Source organism: Meriones unguiculatus, chromosome 10 (assembly GCF_030254825.1).
Source record: "Meriones unguiculatus strain TT.TT164.6M chromosome 10, Bangor_MerUng_6.1, whole genome shotgun sequence".
NCBI classification, from domain to species: domain Eukaryota; kingdom Metazoa; phylum Chordata; class Mammalia; order Rodentia; family Muridae; genus Meriones; species Meriones unguiculatus.
Genome location: NC_083358.1, coordinates 21,098,524 through 21,117,927, shown reverse-complemented (window position 1 = coordinate 21,117,927; position 19,404 = coordinate 21,098,524). Strand labels below are relative to the sequence as shown.

Below are 19,404 nucleotides of genomic sequence, written 5' to 3'. Positions count from 1 at the left end.
TGGTGCCCTCTTCTGAAGTGTAGGTGTAGATGCAGGCAGAACACTGTATAAATAATAAATAAATCTTAAAAAAACAACAAAACAACCCAACAAACAAACAAAAAAACCTGAAAACCTTTGAGGGTCTGTAAGAAGGTAAAGACCCTGGCCAGCCCTGCTGACCTGGGTTTAGCCCTGAGACCGAGCTGGTGGAGGGAGAGAACCAACTCCTCCAAGTTGTCCTCCGACTTCCGCATGCGCACTGCGTTATGCTCTTGCCCAGGTGTGTATGAGCCCTCCCCTCCCCAACCAGAAAGAGATGGGCCAGTAGTTAAAAGCACTTCCTGCCAAGCCGGGTGCAGTGGCACACGCCTGTAATCCCAGCACCCAGGGAAGCATTGGTAGGCAGATCTCTGGGAGTTTGAGGCCAGCCTGGTCTACAAAATGAGTCCACGACAGCCAAGGCTACACAGAGAAGCCCTGTCTTGAAAAACCAAACCAAAACAAAACAAAACAAAAAAACCTACTTACTGCTATACAGAGGACTTAAATTTAGTTCGGAGCACCCATGCTGCACATAACTGTAGCTGCAAGGGATCCCTTGTCCTCTTTTGGCTTCTGTGGGTATGTGTTCTCACATATGCAGATGCATATACACATAATTAAAAATAAAAAAAAAAAAAAACTTTACAAAAAAACACAAAGAACCTTTACGTATGTTAGCATATTCCTGTATCCTAGCACTTGAGAAGCTGAGACAGGAGGATCATGAGTTTGAGGTCAGTGTGGGCTACAGAGTGAGACTGTCCCAACAGAGAAACAACTCTCCCTGCGCAGAGGACAGGCTCAGTGGGAGAGTGCTTACTTAGCTAGCCTGACGCTCTGGGTCTGACGGTCAGTACCGCCGGGTGTACTCCCCACACCTGGGATTCCAGCACTTGGGAGGTAGAGGCAGACGTTTAAGAGCATCTTTGGCTACATAAGGAATTCAAAGCCAGCTTGGGCTATTTGAGATCCTATCTTTCAAGGGAAGAAAAAAGGAAGAAAGGAAAGAAAAAAATTTTCTTTGATTCATTTATTCCAATTTTTTTGTTTGTTTGTTTTTCAAGACAGTGTTTCTCTGTGTAGCCCTGGATGTCCTGGAACTCATTCTATAGACTAGGCTGGCCTTGGAACTCACAGAGATCCACCTGCCTCTGCTTCCTGAGTGCTGGCTTTAAAGGTGTGCTCCACCACCCCGCTTGCCCAGTCCAATTTTTTGTTTGTTTGTTTGTAGTCCTGGCTGTCCTGGACTTTGTAGACCAGGCCTTGAACTCATAGCAATCTTCCTGCCCCTGCCTCCTGAGTACTGGGGTCAAAGGCATGGGCTACCGTGCCTGGCTGCCCAGCCCGATTTTTGACTTACATAAAAGACAATATATAATCAAAATATATGTTTAAAGAATTCTTTATTATTTATTTATTTAAGTTTGGGTTTTCATTTTTTTAAAACATTTACTGTTTTCTAAAGTCCATAGGCTTTTTGCCCACGTGTGTCTGTGTAACACATGCATGCAGTGCCTGAAGAGGCCGAAAGAGGGCATCAGATCCCTGGAACTGGAGTTATGGATGGTTGTGAACCAGCAAAGTGAATGTTGGAACAACCTGGGTCCTCGGAAGAGTAGCAAGTACTCTCATCCACTGAGCATTATTGCTACCCGGAGTTTTAGCTTTGGAGACGATGTCATGCTGTAGGGCAGTAGAACACAGAATGGTTTTGCACTCAGCCTCCTTGGCTTTGCGGGCACTGAGATTACAGCACATGCCTCCACATCCAGCTCTTTTGAGTCTCTGTTGAGAAGACAAGTGTCCTCTGTTTTAGAACGCTTTTTTCCTGAACGAGATCTGTCGTCATTAGTAACATAGGTTCCATGACTATCACACATAAATGGCATGTCATACAGTGGTGATGCTCATTTTCTGCTCTTACCTCGACTCTCTTTGCTTTATTAGTGTCTTCTGTTCAGAAAAAATAATGAATGGTGTTAATTTTGTTTGTTTTCAAAGAGATTCCAGAGAGAGACATGGTGCCAGGAACTGTTTTGGTGACGGAAGAAGAACTTAGTCGATGTGTTGAAGACGTGTTTAAGGTTGGTCACACACATTGCTGATGTTGCTGGCTAATGTTCTCGCTTAGTGTTTGAAGACCGTTGGCTTTGGGGGGCTCTGGACTTTGAACTCAGGCCTCCTGCTAGCAAGTACTCTAGCAATGATCTGTGTAATTTTTGCCTTTGAACAAGTAGCTAGAGAGAAGACTCAGCCGGTAAGAGTACATACTTCACACTGCTTTTACAGAGGATCTGAATTCAGTTCCCAATGCCCATGTCAGGTGGTTCACAACTACCTCTAACTCCAGTCCCAGGGCATCCTCAGGCACCTGTGCATACCCATATATAGAAGCACACACACACATACACATAATTAAAAACAATAATTCTAAGGAAAAAAAAAAAAAGAAAATGGTTGCTCTGACTATTGGCCCTGGAGGTCTACACCTGTAATCCATACACTGGGGAGGCAGGGGTGGGAGGATCATTGCAAATTCAGTCTGTCCGGTTGATAGAGCACTTCCAGGCTAGCTAGCATTTCACAAGGAGACCCTGTCACCCTCTTCTTCTTTTCCTCACTGTCAAGAAGCAAAACAGCCCACTTCTATTTATTTATTTATTTATTTATTTAAAAGATGCCATCTTATGCATCATTAGACAAAACTTTGGTCAGTTTCCAAAGGGATTGCTTAAAACAAACAAACAAAAACCAAAAACATAAGGTGGACAGATGACTCAGCAGTTAAGAGCGCTAGCTGCTCTTCCAGAGGACCTAGGTTCAATTTCTAGCACCCACGTGGTTCACAATCATCTGTAACTCTAAATCAGTTGTCTTAACCTGTGGGTCATGACCCCTTTGGGGGTGAACAACTGTTTCTCAGGGGTCACTTAACTCCATTGGAAAAATAAAGATTCATAGCAGTAGCAAGATTACAGTTATTAAGTAGCAACAAAAATTTAAGGTCAGGTTAGTCACCACAACGTGGGGAACTGCAGTAAAGGGTTGCAGCACTAGGAAAGCTGAGAACCACTGCTCTAATTCCAGGAATTCCAGTGCCTTCTTTGGGCTAAGGCATCAGGCATGCATGTGGTGCGCAGATATACATGCAAGCAAACACACTCATGCACATAAAATAATTAAAAAAAAAAAACAAAACAAAACCTTACCCAAAACTCTTGGGCTGGAGGTTGTACTCTGGAGGTGGATCTCTGACTTTGAGGCCAGCCTGATCTACAGAGTGAGTTCCAGGATAGCCAGCGGTACACAGAGAAACCCTGTCTTGAAAACAACAACAACAAAAACAATTCTTTTCTTTAAATATTTCCTCATCTTGTGCATTTCACTATTGTATCATGTTTTCTGTTCTTCTGGATAAAAGCTAGGAAAGGGCCTGCTGGACCTGTGTTCACTCTGCCTCTGGAGCTGCCAGATCCTTTGTCCTCCCAGCTGTGAGGGCAGAGAGTAAATTTTTATTTTTATGTTTTAATTTTTATTTTTTGAGACAGAGTCTCATTATGTAGTCCTGGCTGTCCTGGAACTCACTATGTAGACCAGGCAGGTCTTAAACTCACAAGAGATCTGCCTGTGTCTACCTCCTGAGTGCTGGGATTAAAGGCATGTGCCACCACATCTAACCCCCAAAAAGTGGATCTGAAGTCATAGTCTTACAGGTAAGGTAAATGCTTTGGTTGTGTTTTAGATTTTACATATGACACTAATAAATTTGTAGATATAGAATGCATGCTTAAAAATTCAAAAATTTTTAATGGTGACTCATGCTTTTGTTCCTAGCATTTGGGAAGCGGGGGCAGGTGGATCTCTGTGAGTTTGAAGCCAGCCTGCTCTATGGAGCAAATTCAAGGATGGCCAGGACTACACAGAGAAACCCCGTGTTGAGCCCCACCTACTCACTCCTCACCAAAAAAAATAAACTTGAAAATCAGCTGTGCATGGTGTCTGATGTCTTTAATCCCAGGACTATAGCAGAGGCAGGCCAATCTCTGTGAGTTCAAGGCCAGCCTTCTCTACAGAGTGAGTTCAGGACACCCAGTACCACACAGTGAGACCTGTCTAGGAGAAAAGTCAGCCCTCAGCTTTCTGGGGTGCTGACTCTGACCCGCACTGTGGTGAAGGCAGTAATTGCTCCCTGCAAGGTTTGGCAGCCAGCTGCAGTTGGAACAGAGGGAATGTGTGTGCTGGAGGAAAATGGTAAACACGGTGTGGAATTTAGCAACAAAGGCAGTGTAATCTTTATTAACACTCTGCTAATACTAAATTATAGTGTAGGGCTTACATGCAGGAAATGAGGAAGACATCTGGAAAGCGTGAATTGATCCAGCCGCTTGATGGGTAACAAGAGGCTGTTTAGTTTCCAAGAGGCATCTGGGAACATTTCCAGCTGTTTTTTCTCTTCCTTCTGTTAATGGATTTACTGAGCTAAAATCCACGCAACATACAGTGCACTCATTTAAAGTGCAGCATTAAAGTTCAGCATTGTGCAGCCATGATCACAATATAATTTTAGAAAATCTTGTCCCTAAGGGAAGCCTCACGTCCATTAACCAGCATTCCTCACTCTCCACCCCCACTTAGCCCTAAGCTACCTTCTGCTACCTTCTGCCTCTGTAGACTCATGCAAAGGAGACCACACAGCATGTGGTCTTAGCATGATTTTCTCCTTCTGAGGCAGGATCTCCCCCACATGTAGTCCAGGCTAGCCTTGAATTTATTATTTCTTCTGATATTCTTATCTTACACATCCTTTTCTTCCCGTTTTGAAAATATAGAATACAATGATTTCAGTGTCTGTGTAATTCTACTATCTTCTTAAAAAAACTTTTTTTTTTTTTAATGTGATTGGGTGATTTGCCTAAGCTCTCAACTTCTGACTTCATTGTTTTGATTTTGTTTTGTGGCACATCAGAATTACAAGGAGGGAGGAAGGGGAAGGAAGACCTTTTGGCACTGTATCCTTCCCTTTAGCAGAGAGGGCACTTTAATTATAGCTCTGGTGGGCCAGGTGGCATGCCCTCAGTGGCCATGCAGGTGCCAGGTCCTCATTTGTGTTTCATCTGGGAAACTCTCCTTTCTCTGTGGTCTGTGCCTTTCATCGTGTAAATTATCTATGCCCAGGAAAGGACTAAGAGGCAGGTCCAGTGACTTTGTTGAGTCACTCCCTAATGATTGTCTGGGGACCAGGCCCCACAGTGCTCATATTCTTTTGTCCTCCTGGTACAGGTGGTTGGTGTTCTCTTTGCCCAGGGAGGTGAACAGGCACAGGTGTCTCATTAGTACAAGAAACCCAGCACTTTCCTATTGGGACATGTCCTTCTCTTTAGCAGACTGGCCACATACAAAAAAGGATTTTCCTGAAGTACTAATGTCAGTATTTGCCCACGGCTTCTGAAGAGCACAAGAAATACCATATAGGAAGACTAGAAGATAGTTAATTCATTTATTTTATATTTCCTCATTTCCATTTTATCTCTGTTTCCAGATTTAGTGAATCTTGACTTTAATTATCCAAGTCATTTCTTCATCAAATGTGATGTGTTTCCAATTACAGTTGCTTTGTCAGATTGGGCATTTGACTCTGAATTTTCAATCAGTCTTACAGAGAAGATTGGAATAATAGAAACTTAAATGAGAAGGACCTTTAGAAAAAAATAAAATGACTATTTTTAAAAAATGCAGACTTTATAATTGTTTCTTAAACTCTTTGGGGAACTGGCTTAAGGGTTTCTAAAGTTTTGAAAATTCGAGGATGCTTAAGTATCTCATGTTAAAGGATTTAGGATTTATGGATGACCTGCACATATCTTTCTATATAATTTGTTTGTTTGTTTGAGACACTCTTGTGTTGCCCAGGCTGTCCTTCAACTCAGTATATTTATTAGCTGAGGATTACTTTGAATTTCTGATCTCCTGCCTCTGCCTTTGAGTGCTGGAGTTGCAGATATCCACCACAGTGCCTGTTTTATGCATGCTGGGTCTTGAACCCAAAGCTTAATACTTGCTAGGCAAGCACTCTACTGCCTGAACCTCATCCTTAGCTCCTGTTTGCATTGTTGTTAGGATAGGATTGTTATAGCCCCAGGATAGCCTCAAACTATGTGGCTGAGGCTTGCTTTGAACTCCTGATCTTCCTGCTTTTACCCCCCAACATTTTTTGTTGTTGTTGATTGGTTTTTGTTTTTCTTTTTCTTGTTTGTTTGTTTTTTAATTTATTTATTATTTTATGTGCACTTAGTGTGAAGGTGTCAGATCCCTTGAAATTCACATTATAGACAGTTGTGAACTGCCATGTGGGTACTGGGAATTGAACCCTGATCCTTTGGAAGAGCAGACAGCACTCTTAGCCACTGCGTGTGTGTGTGTGTGTGTGTGTGTGTGTGTGTGTGTGTGTGTGTGTAGCCCTGGCTGTCCTGGAACTAGCTCAGTAGACCCGGCTGGCTTCAAACTCACAGAGAGCCACCAGCTTCTGCCCCCTGAGCACTGGGACTAAAGGCGTGCACCACTGCCTGTCCCAATTCCACTTTTAAGGGCTAAGGACAAGGGGAGATGTCAGTGCGCGTTCAGTACACGTGCACCCTCCAGCCGCCCCAGAGTTTCAGTCTGCCACTGAAGCTGCAGATGCACAGTCTGTGGGCACGGATATCTGACTTTCTTTGCTTCCTTCTCTCCTTTCTCTTCCTCTTCTCCCCATCTCTCTCTCTCTCTTTTTCCATCTTCTCTCTCCTCACTTTTTTTTTTCTTTCACCATGTTTTTGGTGTTTTGAGACAGGGCCTTGCTGTGTAGTCCAAGCTGGCCTCTAACTCACTATCCTCCCGCTTCAGCTGCCTGTATATTTAGAGCAGTTTTAGTTTTACAGAGTTCCTCTTATGGCCCCAGCCCTCAGCCAGCCTCGCCCACTACCCATGCTCCCTACGTGGTAGTACATTTGTTACAATTGATGAGCCTGCATTGATGCATCAATATTACTTTAATCCATAGTTTATAGTAGAGTTTACTCTGGATACTGTACATTTTATGGATTTTTATAAATTGATCATCTTACAGAAAAGAAAGAAGGAGACTAGAGAGATGTCTCCATGGTCAAGAAAGCACTAGTAGCTCGTGCAGAGAACTCAGGTTCAGTTCCCAGTACCCACATGGTGGCCCACACCCATCGGTGAGTTACAGTGTATCTGATGCCTACTTTTGACCTCTGTGGGTAGCAGCAGGCATGCACCTGATACACAGATGTGCATGCAGGAAAACAGCTCATATACATAAAACAAATAAATCTCAAAAACATACTTTAAAAAATAGTAAAGATGGGGCTGGAGAGATGGCTCAGAGGTTAAGAGCACTGGCTGCTTTTCCAGAGGTCCTGAGTTCAACTCCCAGCACCCACATTGTGGCTCACAACCGTCTATAATGAAGTCTGGTGCCCTCTTTTGGCCTGGAGGTGTACGTGCAGACTGAATACTGTATGCATAATAAACAAATCTTAAAAAAAAAAGTAAAGAAAATCCAAAAATTTGAAGTGATTTCTTCCAGATCTCACAGCTAGGAAATAGAGAGATGGTCTACTAACCTCCCTCACCATGCTTGTAGTGTGTAGGTGTGTAAAACCAAATGTTTGCACATGGTACAGATTTAAGAGCTTTCAAGGCTTTCTAGGGAGGAATGGTTCTCTCACCCTAGTGTCTTCCTAGGTCTTTACCCCTCCCCCCCCCAATGAAGTATGACCTTAAATTTCAAGAAGAGGACCAACAGTCGTATCCTTGACAGCGGTGGGAGTTACAACAGTTCTTACTCTGTGGTGTAATATAGTGGAAATGCAGGAACCGCCAAACATGTGGGTTCTGGTCTGACCCCATGAAGGACCTGACTGTACGACATTAGGTGACATATTTACCATTTGAGTTGTAGGGATGAAAAAGGTAAGTTTTTGTGTTTTGAGACGTCATCTCATGTAGCCCAGGCTGGCCTGAGACTTGCTGTATACCCAAGCTGGCCTTAAACTTCTGATCCCTTTTCCTCTACTTCCCAAGTGTTGGTTTTACAAGCATGTGCCACCATGCCCGGTGAAATAAGGTAACTTTTGCTAGGTTCACAGCATACTGTAGCACATAAGTGCTCAAAAAACTGTCAGTTCCTTTTTGGCTCAAAGAAATGCTTTTTAAAAAAGACTGTTTTAGCAATATGTTCTGAAAGCTTGCACAGTGCAAAGTACTTGCTATATTAGGTAAGAGTCTTGTTCTTTTTCTTCTCACATGTCTTAATTAAACCCAGCAAGTGCATTAGACGGTCTAGAATGCTACAGTCATAAGGATCCCTGCACTGCAGTCAAGGGCAGCATTTGACTAACTTAGTCTTTAACAGGTAAAATCAGGGTCCTGCCTGTTCTGAATTTTGACATTGTATTCAGTCATCCTGATTCCATCTGATTCTGAGTAGCCCCATCATGGATGTATTAAGATGAAGTCATACATAAAGGACAACAGTTTGATTAATTATAGTATCAGAAATACTGTTGAAAGCCCAAAACTAAACTTACATGTATATGCAGCTGTGCATTTTGCTTAAAACATGAATTATCATAATTGACCCTTACAACAAAAGCTTAATACCTATATGATGAGTGTAAAAGCTGAGATGGGGGGCCGGAGAGATGACTCAGCAGTTAAGATCACTGGCTGCTCTAGGAGAGGACCTGTGTTCAGTTCTCGGCACCCACATCCGGGCTCATAACTGCTCGTAATTCCAGTCTCAGGAACCAAAGACCCACTTCTGACTCCGCAGGCACTGGCACATATGTGATGAACATACATACATATGTGCATCCAAGCAAACACTCATACACATAAATGCAAATTAAAAGAAAAAAACCTGAAAGATGTAAGTGCTTTGGGAACTGGGAGTGTAGTTCAGTGGTGGATTATTTGCCTAGCATGCAAGAAACCCTGGGCTGATCCCCAGCACCACATGAAAACAAACAGCATGGTCATGTTGGTGTGGGGTTGTAACCCCAGCATTTAGGAAGCAGAGTCAGGAGGATTACTGTGAGCTTAAGGTCACCCTGGGCTACCCAGTAACTACTGGCCCAGCAGGGGCTACATGGCAAGATCCTGTCTCAAAACAAAACGTGTGCTAGGGAGATGGCTCAGTGGCTAAGAGTGCAGGCTGCTCTTCCAGAGGACTGGGGTTTGGTTCCCAGCACCCACATCTGGTGGCTCAAAGCAGCCTGGAATTCCAGCTGTAGGGGATCTGATCCCCTTTTCTAGCTTTCATGAACATCCAAGCATATGTGGCATACAGACACATCTACATACCATTAAAAAAAAAACCCACTTAAATAAAAATTCCCAAACAAGCAAGCAAACAACCTTCTAAAAATGTCTTATCTTTCAGGCATGGTGGCACATGCCTTTAATCTCAGCATTGGATAGACAGAGGCATGTTGATCTCTCTGAGTTCAACAGCAGCCCAGTCTACATAGTAAACTCTGTCTCAAAAAAAAGGTCTTATCCATGTTTATTCATACATATATACCTATGTATATAATCATATGTATGAATTTGAGCAACCTCATAGGTGGCAGAATCAAAGTTGATACCCAAGTTTCCTGTCTCCTGATCTCCTGTTTTCAGTTGCTATTGTGGTCTCTGAGGGCCATGCTCAAGACTCTAGTGATAAGGCTGGAGAGTGGCTCAGCAGTTCAGGCTGTGCTGCAACTGCAGAGGACCAGAGTTGGGTTCTTAGCACCCATGTTGGGTGGCTCCCAACTGCCTGGAACTCCATCACAGGTGGATTCAGCCCCTCTGGCTTCAGTGAGCACCTGCGGGCACACAGACACATGATTACAGCCAGAACACTGTAGTGACATTCTCTGAAATGAGTGGAGCTTGTGAGGATGCCTTTCTGTTTTGTTTTCTCGGAAACAGAAACACATGCTTATTTGACTTTTTTTTTTTTTTCCTTTGTAAATTAAGTTTCTAGTAAATCCTACTGGAGATACTCTGCCAGAAATATAGATAAATGGATCACTGCCTTAGCTGGGCACAGGTAGTATAGGCCTATAATCCCAGCACTTGGGTAGGCAGAGGCAGGCATATCTCTGTGAGTTCCAGGCCAGCCTGGTCTACAAAGCAAGTTCAGGACAGTGAAGGCTACACAGAGAAATGCTGTTTCAAACAAAACAAAACAAAACAAAACAAAACAGCACCCATTGAGTAGTCTCTAGCTAGAGGTTTGATAAAGAAAGGGCTGGGGAGTATGGCTAAGTAGCTAGGATGCTTGTGTGAAGCCACGGCTTTCATCCCCAGCATAGCACATGGTGGCACATGTCTCAATCCTAGCACTGGGGAGGTGAACTCAGGAAGGTTAGAAATTTCATAGTAAACCAAACAAACATAAGTAAATAAATAATAAAAACAAAACAAAAGTAAAAAGATTGGCATAGTGGCACACACCTTTAATCCCAGCACTTGGGAGGCAGAGGCAGGTGGATCTCTCTGAGTTTGAGGCCAGCTTAGTCTACAACAAAAAGATCCAGGATGTTATAACTTCTCCACAGAAGTAGATTGTGAAAATAAAAAATCAGGTTCTTTTGCTCACTGTCTCTTTTCTGTAGTCATTCTCAAGAGTGTGCACCAGTAGCTACTGAATGTAGATGCTTTGCCAGTTGGTACAGGGATGACTGAGGGCTAGCCTCTGCCCTCAGGCGTCTCCCAGTCAAGTGCAGAACAGCAGTGGTGTTCAGTGTGTACCTACTGAAGAATGTCCTTCATATACATGTGGATACAATGTAACATAGACACTTTCAAAAGCTGAGATGCGGTCTCAGGAATATGGAAATCTACTGAAAGGGACACAGAAATCCCAGACCCTATCAGGGTCATCTTTACATCGTCATAGTCTCAGTCTAATCTGCTTTGAGCTGTTACGGTTTTCATAGCTCCACACTAACCTCTGAGTATTATCCCTCCACTCTTCTGAATGAAAAACCACAATAGTCTTTACTCCACCCTCAGAAAATATCCCGAAAACAGAGTTGAAAGTCCACTGTTGGAACCTTCTGTCCTTTGCCTGCTTCAGCCTAGACATCCCTTTGCCTGTTGTTAGTGATCTTCACTTCTGTAAGTGCTCTGATTACCCAGGACATTTTTCAGCCAAATAGGATTTTATCTTCCATACCAGAACTGATAGAATAGAAAACAGAACTTTATTATACTTTGATCAAGTTGAAAGTTTAGATATTTCAGTAAATATTTAAAACAGTAAAATATAAAAAAATAGGTGCATAAAAATTGAGAGAATATGAGCTGGGTCATTTAAATTTTGTTAAAAGTATAACATTTGTTTTTTATGTGTTTGAGTGTTTTGCCTGCATGTAGGTAATTGAACCTGGTACCTGTGGAGGCCAGAAGAGGTCTTTGGATCCCATGGAACTAGAGTTACAGATGGTTACAGGTCACCATGTGGGTGCTGGGAACTGAACCATGGTCTTCTGCTAGAACAAGTGTGCCACCTGCTGAGCCATCTCTCCAGCCCTGAGCTGCATCTTTTAGTATGTTCTGTTTGGGGCCAGCAAGATGGCTGAGTGAGTAAAGGCACATGCCTGCTGCTAAGTCTGATGTCCTGAGTTCAGTTCTCTGAACTCATATGGTAGAAGGATTATTGTTTTTCAATCAGTTCAGAACTTATGAAAAGACAGAAGTGTTTCCATCAAGGAAGTTTGACAGTTGTAAATTTGGACTCAGTACAGAAAAGAGTATTGATGTTGGAAAAGAAGTGATAGTCATATATGAATCAAGCAGAAACATTGACTTCCTTGAAATATCACAGAAGTATCATTTATCATTTATTTTTATATTCTTATTTCTTCTTATCACCCTTCCCTCTACCTAGTGGTTGTTTTTCTGTCTCCCTCATGAGAATATAAGCTTCTTTAAAGCCAACTTTGCTCATTTCTATATTCACAGCACTTCAAGCTTGCCTAGCATGTAACCAACTACTTATATTTGCTGAGCCTTTACATAAAATTAAATAGTAACTCGGCACTCAGGAGACAGGCAGATGGATCTCTGAGGCCAGCCTGGTTGACAGAGTGAGTTCCAGAACAGCCAGGGCTACACAGAGAAACCCTGTCTTAAAAAAACTTTTTTAAAAGTTAAATAACATTTGAATAAGTAAGTGTATAGTTCTTTTCTGAATATGAAAATCATTGGTTTCTTATTGGAAAATGCTTGGTTGAGACCATGTTAAAGTTTGAGTCCAGGGTGTGTCTTGGGTGGAGGGCATGCTTAGCATGCTTAAGCCCTAGGTTCAAGCTCCAGTACTGCAAAAACAAACCAAACTAAACAAAGTAGTAAACTTTGAAGTGTGTTGGCCTTATCAAGCCATCAGAATATGCAGGTGCGGAAGGGATGGCTCCACAGCACTTAGCTCTGAGAACAGGGCTCCGGAGCCAGACAATAGGCCCTTCGGTTATCTGGTGGATCTCTTCTCTTGCCTCCTGTAGTTGGTGATGCTGTAATTAGGCCTGCATATTGCCTCTGAACATAGCCCTACAAGGCCCTTCATTTGCAGCTTATGGAAATTAGATCATGTACAGGAAGTTGGCTCTTTAGTTATCAGGTTCCATAGAGGAGTCAGGAGGTATGAGGAGTGTGGAAAGTTAGAGTTCATTTAAAGGGACAGGCTTTGCTGGAAAAACACAGAGCTTTTTCTAGTCTACACGAAGCTCTCCACAAATTTTCATTTCTTAGAAACAGCATTGATATGTTCCCCAGCACTCTGTCCAAGCTTGCCCATCCTCAGTTTTAAATAGAGCAGCTAAAACTAACAGGATGAGTTTATATATGCATATACAGAGTGTGTGTGTGTCTATGTGTGTGTGTGTGTGTGTGTGTGTGTGTGTGTGTGTGTGTACCCCTTCGTGATATGTAACCCAAGCTGGCCTGGAACTATATAGACCAGGATGGGCTTGAACTTGTGTTAGGCAATCCTTCCACTTCTGTCTCCTGAGAATTAGAGTTATAGTCATTTGATACCATGTCAGATTGTTAAATTAAAAAAAAATGCTGAAGTGATTTATTTTGAGTGTTGTATGTATGTGTACATGATCATGGGTACATGTGTATATGTGTGTGTGTGTGTACATGCAGAGGCAAGATGCCAGTGTTGACTGTCTTCTTCACTCACTCTCCACGTTATATTTTGAGATAGGGTCTTTCGCTATGCTGGGCTCATCGAGTTGGGTAGACTGGCTAGTCAGAGAGCACTACAGATACTTCTGTCTCTGCTTCTTAGCCTAGGGTTGCAGGTACCTTGTGGCTATGCCCAGCTTTTCATGTGGGGATCAAACTCATGTGCTCAGGTTCTCAGATTAAGTTCTTTTACTGACTGAACCATCCCTCTACCCCTCCCCCCACTAAAGACAAGGTATTGCTATGTAGTCCAGGTTAACCTGGAACTTGCTGTGTTAACCAGTCTGACCTAAAACTTTCAATGATCTTCCTCAGTGGTGCTGAGATTATAGCCAAAATGCCTTTTTTAAAGCTATAGTCCTGGCTGGCCTCAAACTCACAGCACCTTTTGACTTGGTGTCCTGAGTGCTGGGATTTTGGGTGTGAGCTACCATGAGCAAATCCTTTGGACATTTCTTGATTTGGAGAGAATAGGACAGCTATGAGGCATCATAGTTTAGAATGATGAGCCACAGTGAACTGTTTTGTTTCTAATGTAGGTTTTAGTTTAATTTCCCTTTCAGCTCCAAGGACAGTCCAGCACAGGCCCCACCAGTGAGCTCAAGGCCTTCTTCAGACCAGTTTTTAGTTTTCCTATGTGATAATAATTAACTGTTAACCTCCAGCCTTCAGCAGGAGGGCAGTTACTTTACACATTACAATAGACACACCAGGGGCCTCAGAGACAGCCAGAAGCTGAGAAGGAAGGGGGTCAGGAAATGGGTGGATTCCCTTGTCTTTGGGCTGTTTTTCTATCTGTGCATGAGAGAAAGTGCTGGAACTTAGCCCTCCTGCTTTCAACAGACATGATTTCATTGCCAAAATGAACTGTGTGTATCAGAAGAAAGGGCTGTTTAAGATAAGGTTGGTGTTGAGCTCTTGTTGCCCTGGCCTGGTCATGCTATGTCTCACTGTGTCCTTGTCCCTAGGTGTATGTGGTGGCAAATGAGCCTCTCCCAGTGTTGCTGGACTCCCTGCTTCCACTCCTCAGGGTTCTCTTTTCTCTCTACTCTTTTACCAAGCAGAGTGTCTCTCACATAAGGTAAGCAAGCAGAATTTATTTGCTTAGAGTTAGAATCCCCTTTGTAAATAGTGCAGTTTAAATTAGGGTGCTGTTTTCTTTCCAAGTCAGGAAGATGTCTGGGATTCTCTTACTCAGCTTATACAGAAAAGAATGATGATTTTGCAGGTTAAGGGGAATTGTATGTAGTTTTTGGGATGATTTTCTGAACACCGAAGTGAAAGGTATTTCCATGGATAAGCATGCCGTTGTTTGGTCAGTAAGAAATACTGCATTTCACTGTCTCTGGGAAGGAGGAAACGAGTGATTAATGATAAGGTTCTGGTGGAGTGTTGGAGAACAAGTTTAGCTTGGGATTTGGCCTTACCATGATGAGTGTCCATTACAAAAGTGAAGAGCGTCTTGGTCGTCGAGAAAACACCTTTCTGAGTTACTTTAAAACTGAGTTATTTAGGGGCTGGAAAGATGTCTCAGTGGTTTAGGAGCCCTGGCTGCTTTTCCAGAAGACCCTACTTCGATTCCCAGCACCCACATGAAGGCTAACAACTGTAACTCCAGTCCCAGGGGATCTGATGCTGCCTTTTGGCCTTCAGTAAGCATGTGTGCAGTGCACAGACATACATACAGGCAAAACATTCATACACATAAAATTAAATAAATTCATTTTTCAACAGATTCACTTTGTAATAGCTGTTTTCAGTTATTTGTGGCATTTCCTCTACATGGTAAGAGTTTATAGTTATTTCCTTTTTAAAGTCTATGGAATTCTGATTGGGAGCAGGTCAGGGATGTAGCTTAGTGGTAGAGCACACACCTGGTATGCTTGAGACCCTTGGATTTGATCCCTTGCACTACAGAAATAAAAGGAAAAAGCAAAGAAAACCTTGCCTATAATCTGATATGACAACATTGGAATGTCTTAACTGGGTTACTATGGAGGCAGTGTGTACTGGAGTCCCAAGCACAGTCCCTGGCAAATGATGAGCTCAATAACTCGTAGCAGTCATTAGCATGGCTGCTGATGCTGAAGAAAGATGCTCAGCCCTGCAGTTATAATTAAAGGCCACTATGTCCAGCCTAAAAATAAAAATGAATCTCAAAAAAGACAAGCTAAGTTCTCATAGCACTGTTCATCCTCATCAAAGACGAGCAGGGAGGATGCACTGGGTGCATGCGCCTGCCCCAGCCCCTCCTAGTTAATGGCACCAATAAAGGAATCATCACTCTCTCGCTGAGAGATTTATTTATTTATTTATTTTGCAGTGCAAGCTTTTATTCAGTGTCTGATCTAAAGGTAGAGCACACTTGTAATACAGAAAAGGGGAAAAAAAAATCACATGGTACTCATGTGGTAACCAGAGCTGCTTTTAGAGCCAAGGCTGTTCCTGGGTGACTTCCAGGGCATTTGTACTCTGAAATTTGCAAGATGCATACTTTCTTTCCTGTGTGAGCATCCAGTGATGGGGGGCGGCATTTGGGATGAAGTGGAACCCAACAGTCTTTCTTTTTCTACATAACTTCTTAGCTTCGTGGAGTGAGATGACAAGCTCATTCATTCATAACTGCTTTTTCTGCCAGGTCACTTTGCCAAGAGATCTTGTTATGGATTCTGGTGAAGCTGGAAAGGAAGAAAGCAATTGCCAGCCTGAAAGCGATTTCGGGGTTGGACAAAGCTGCGCCAGCTCTCCACCCTCAGTGTCAGTTTAAAGCTGCCGCGCATGGTGGCATTCTGATTTCCATCAAAGAGGCCATTAGGTGAGCCCACCACCCTCTGCTGTCAGGCTTGATAGATGTTATATATGGCACTGTTCTGTGAGTCAACCGCTAAGGGGCGCTGATGGAAAGGAAACCAGAAAAAGGCAGCCAAAGCAGTTGCTATTTATAATCTTTAAAGAAACCAGAACCTTAAATGATCCTCTGGGTGATATTCCAAGATGCCAGCTAATAGTGGGTGTGGTTTACTGGAGCCTCACAGCTCTACCTCACAGCAAGCCCAGTCACTGCTCAGTGTTTGCCAGTGAATCAGAGCAAAGGCAGCACATGTCACCCTCGACACCAGGGCAGCCAGTCTGTTTCTGACTCAGGGAACAGTTTGCCCTTAGAGGTCTTTTTTTTTTTTTTTTTTTTTTTAGTTAAAATATTATTTATGCATTTATGTTATATGTATGGGTGTTGTGCTGCATATATGCCTGTACATCACATGCTGCATGCCTGGTGCAGCAGAGGATGTCCAGTCCTCTGGAACTGGAGTTACAGACAGTTATGAGCCACTGTGTGGATGTTAGGAATCCAACCCAGGTCCACTGAGAGCTCTTAACTGCTGAACCATCTCTCTTGTCCCCGCCTTGGCCTTTTCTTTTCTTTTCTTTTCTTTTTTCTTTTCTTTTCTTTTCTTTTCTTTTCTTTTCTTTTCTTTTCTTTTCTTTTCTTTTCTTTTCTTTTCTTTCTTTTCCTTCCTTCCTTCCTTCCTTCCTTCCTTCCTTCCTTCCTTCTTTCTTTCTTTCTTTTTCTTTTTTTTTTTTTTTTGATTTGGGGTTTCTCTGTGTATCCTTGGCCGTTCTGGAACTTACTCTGTATGTAGCTCAGGCTGGCTTCAAACTACATAGATCCATCTGCCTCCGCCTCCCGAGTGCTGGGCTTAAAGGCGTGCACCACCACCCAGCCATCTAGCCTTATTCTTAAGGGAAATTGTCATTATAGAACATCAAAGATCAAAGATGTTCGGTAATGAGGTTTGTTTCTGGTAAGAATGGATTAAAAAGTACTTAATAGATATTAGTAGAGTTGATAATTTATTTCTCTGTCTCACAAGTATTTTATTTTGTTTTATTTTTGTGGTGCTAAGACTAAACCTAGGGCCACATGCATATTAGACAGCTGAGCTGTGCACAGACCCGGGTCTGTGTTATTTCTGCTTTCTGATGGTCTGTGGAGGGTGCTGTTTTTCAAGAACCTAAGCTGCTGTTGGCTGCAGACATGTCGTAGGCCACTGACCCAGCGGCCCCCTCCCGGTGACATTCAAAGTGTTGCTGTTTGTTAAAGTGCTTAAATTGAACTTTACATTCAGATCAGCTTGGCGAAAATGTTTTATTTGGTTTTGTTTGGAGATAGGGTTTCTCTGTGTATCTCTGGCTGTCCTGGGACTCACTCTGTAAACCAGGCTAGCCTTGAATTCAAGAGATACACCTGCCTTTGCCTCCCAAGTGCGTGGGCCACCTGGACCACCTGGCAGCTTGGTGTAATTTTAAAACATAGACTGAATATGATAGACTCCAGGAAACTGGGGGAAAAATATACACATGAATAAAAAAAAACAAGCTAAAATAAAAGAGAAAACAAGCCAGGAGGTGGCACATGCCTTTAATCCCAGCACTTGGGAGGCAGAGGTGAGCGGATCTCTGAGTTTGAGGCCAGCCTAGTCTACAGAGTAAGTTCCAGGAGACAGCCAGGGCTCCACAGAGAAACCCTGTCTTAAACAGGTTAAAAAAAAAAAAAAGAATTAGAATAAATAGAAGTTTCCTGAGAAGTGTTGAACATTAGCAGTTCTATTAACCGAGCCTATTGAGCATAAGAGTTTAAAGTTATTTGGCATGTTTAATTAGTACATGTATACATGAAAAGCCACAGTTCTCACTGAAACCACTATTTTGCTTCCTGATGAGAATACAGTTAGTAATCAGTGATTAAATGAATCCCCGTTCACTGCCAGAAGCAACCACTCCTTAAAATCTGGGGTGTCTGTTCGGGTTAAGGGTGTAGCCCTTTTGATGTTCTACACACGCACACAGAAAAGTTACATGAACACCTGAGATTTTTTTTTTTTTTAATAGGGCTGATACTTAAAACACTCAGAGTTTCCAAAAGATTGAAAACTGTGTGTGTGTGTTTGTGTGTATATGTGTGTGGTGTGGGGTGTGTGTGTGTGTGTTTGTGGGTGCTGTCATTTGCTCCAAAAGCCTTGCTAGTTCCCCAGGGGCAGGGCAGGCAGTTTGATCTGTTTTACCACTTTTATATTTCTCTGCCATTAGCCCAGCAGAAGTTTCCAGTAAGAAGTTGTTTTAAAGAAATTTTAAGCCAGGTGTGGTGGTCCACACATTTAATTCCCTGAATTTGGGAGGCAGAGGCAGGCAGATCTCTGTGAGTTCAAAGCCATTACAAAGTCCATGCCAGCCTCAGCTACAGAATGAGACCCAGTCTCAATATAAACCAACAGAACAAAAACTCAATTCTATATGAGCACTTAGATATGATCTTTGGAGCCAGATTTTTTCTTTTCTTATTTAAGATTTTATTTATTTATTTTATGTATGAGTGCTCTATCTGCATGTATGCCTGCATGCCAGAAGAGGGCATCAGATTCCAGTATACATGGCTGTAAATCACCATGTGGTTGCTGAGAATTGAACTCAAGACCTCTGGAGGAACAGACAGTGCTCCCATCCGCTGAGCCATCTCTCTAGTCCCTTTTTCTTTTTCTTTCTTTCTTTCTTTCTTTCTTTCTTTCTTTCTTTCTTTCTTTCTTTCTTTCTTCCTTCCTTCCTTCCTTCCTTCCTTCCTTCCTTCCTTCCTCCCTCCCTCCCTCCCCCTCCCTCCCTCCCTCTCCCTCCCTCCCCCCCTCCCCCTCCCTCCCTCCCTTCCTCCTTCCTTCTTTCTTTCTTTCTTTCTTTCTTTCTTTCTTGTTGCTGGTTTTTCACCGTGTATCTCAGGTTGGTCTAGAACTTCCTATGTATCCCAGGCTAGCCTCAAAGTTGAAGCAGTCATCCTGTATTATCCCAAATGTTGTCATTATAGAGATAAGCCACCACACACAGCACCAAGGATCATCTTTTTTTTTTTTTTTTTCTTAAGACACCTGACTTTTTTATTTATTTTTTTCAGTGACCATCTTTAAAGCTACTTCCTTCAAAAATCTTTTCCTATTTGAGAAATAAATGATAATATAGGGTATAGTAGCTTAACTTCTTTTTAAAACATTTTTTAGTAATTTATTTAATTTTATTTTATGTGTGAAGGTGTCAGATCCCTTGGAATTGGTGGTACAGACAGTTGTGAGCTGCCATGTAGGTGCTGGGAATTGA

The 19,404-nt window shown here is 42.6% G+C and overlaps 1 protein-coding gene across 3 annotated transcripts in view; it reads left to right on the top strand.

The window, feature by feature from the left end:
- Has3 (hyaluronan synthase 3) overlaps window positions 1-19,404 on the top strand; it is a 194,200-nt gene that overhangs the window by 14,965 nt on the left and 159,831 nt on the right. For all 3 annotated transcript variants that reach the window (XM_060392025.1, XM_060392023.1, XM_021632504.2), the window contains exons 7-9: window positions 2,026-2,108; window positions 14,235-14,347; window positions 15,905-16,081. In XM_060392025.1, the coding sequence (XP_060248008.1) occupies window positions 2,026-2,108; window positions 14,235-14,347; window positions 15,905-16,081 (373 nt within the window). The remainder of the gene's footprint in view (window positions 1-2,025; window positions 2,109-14,234; window positions 14,348-15,904; window positions 16,082-19,404) is intronic.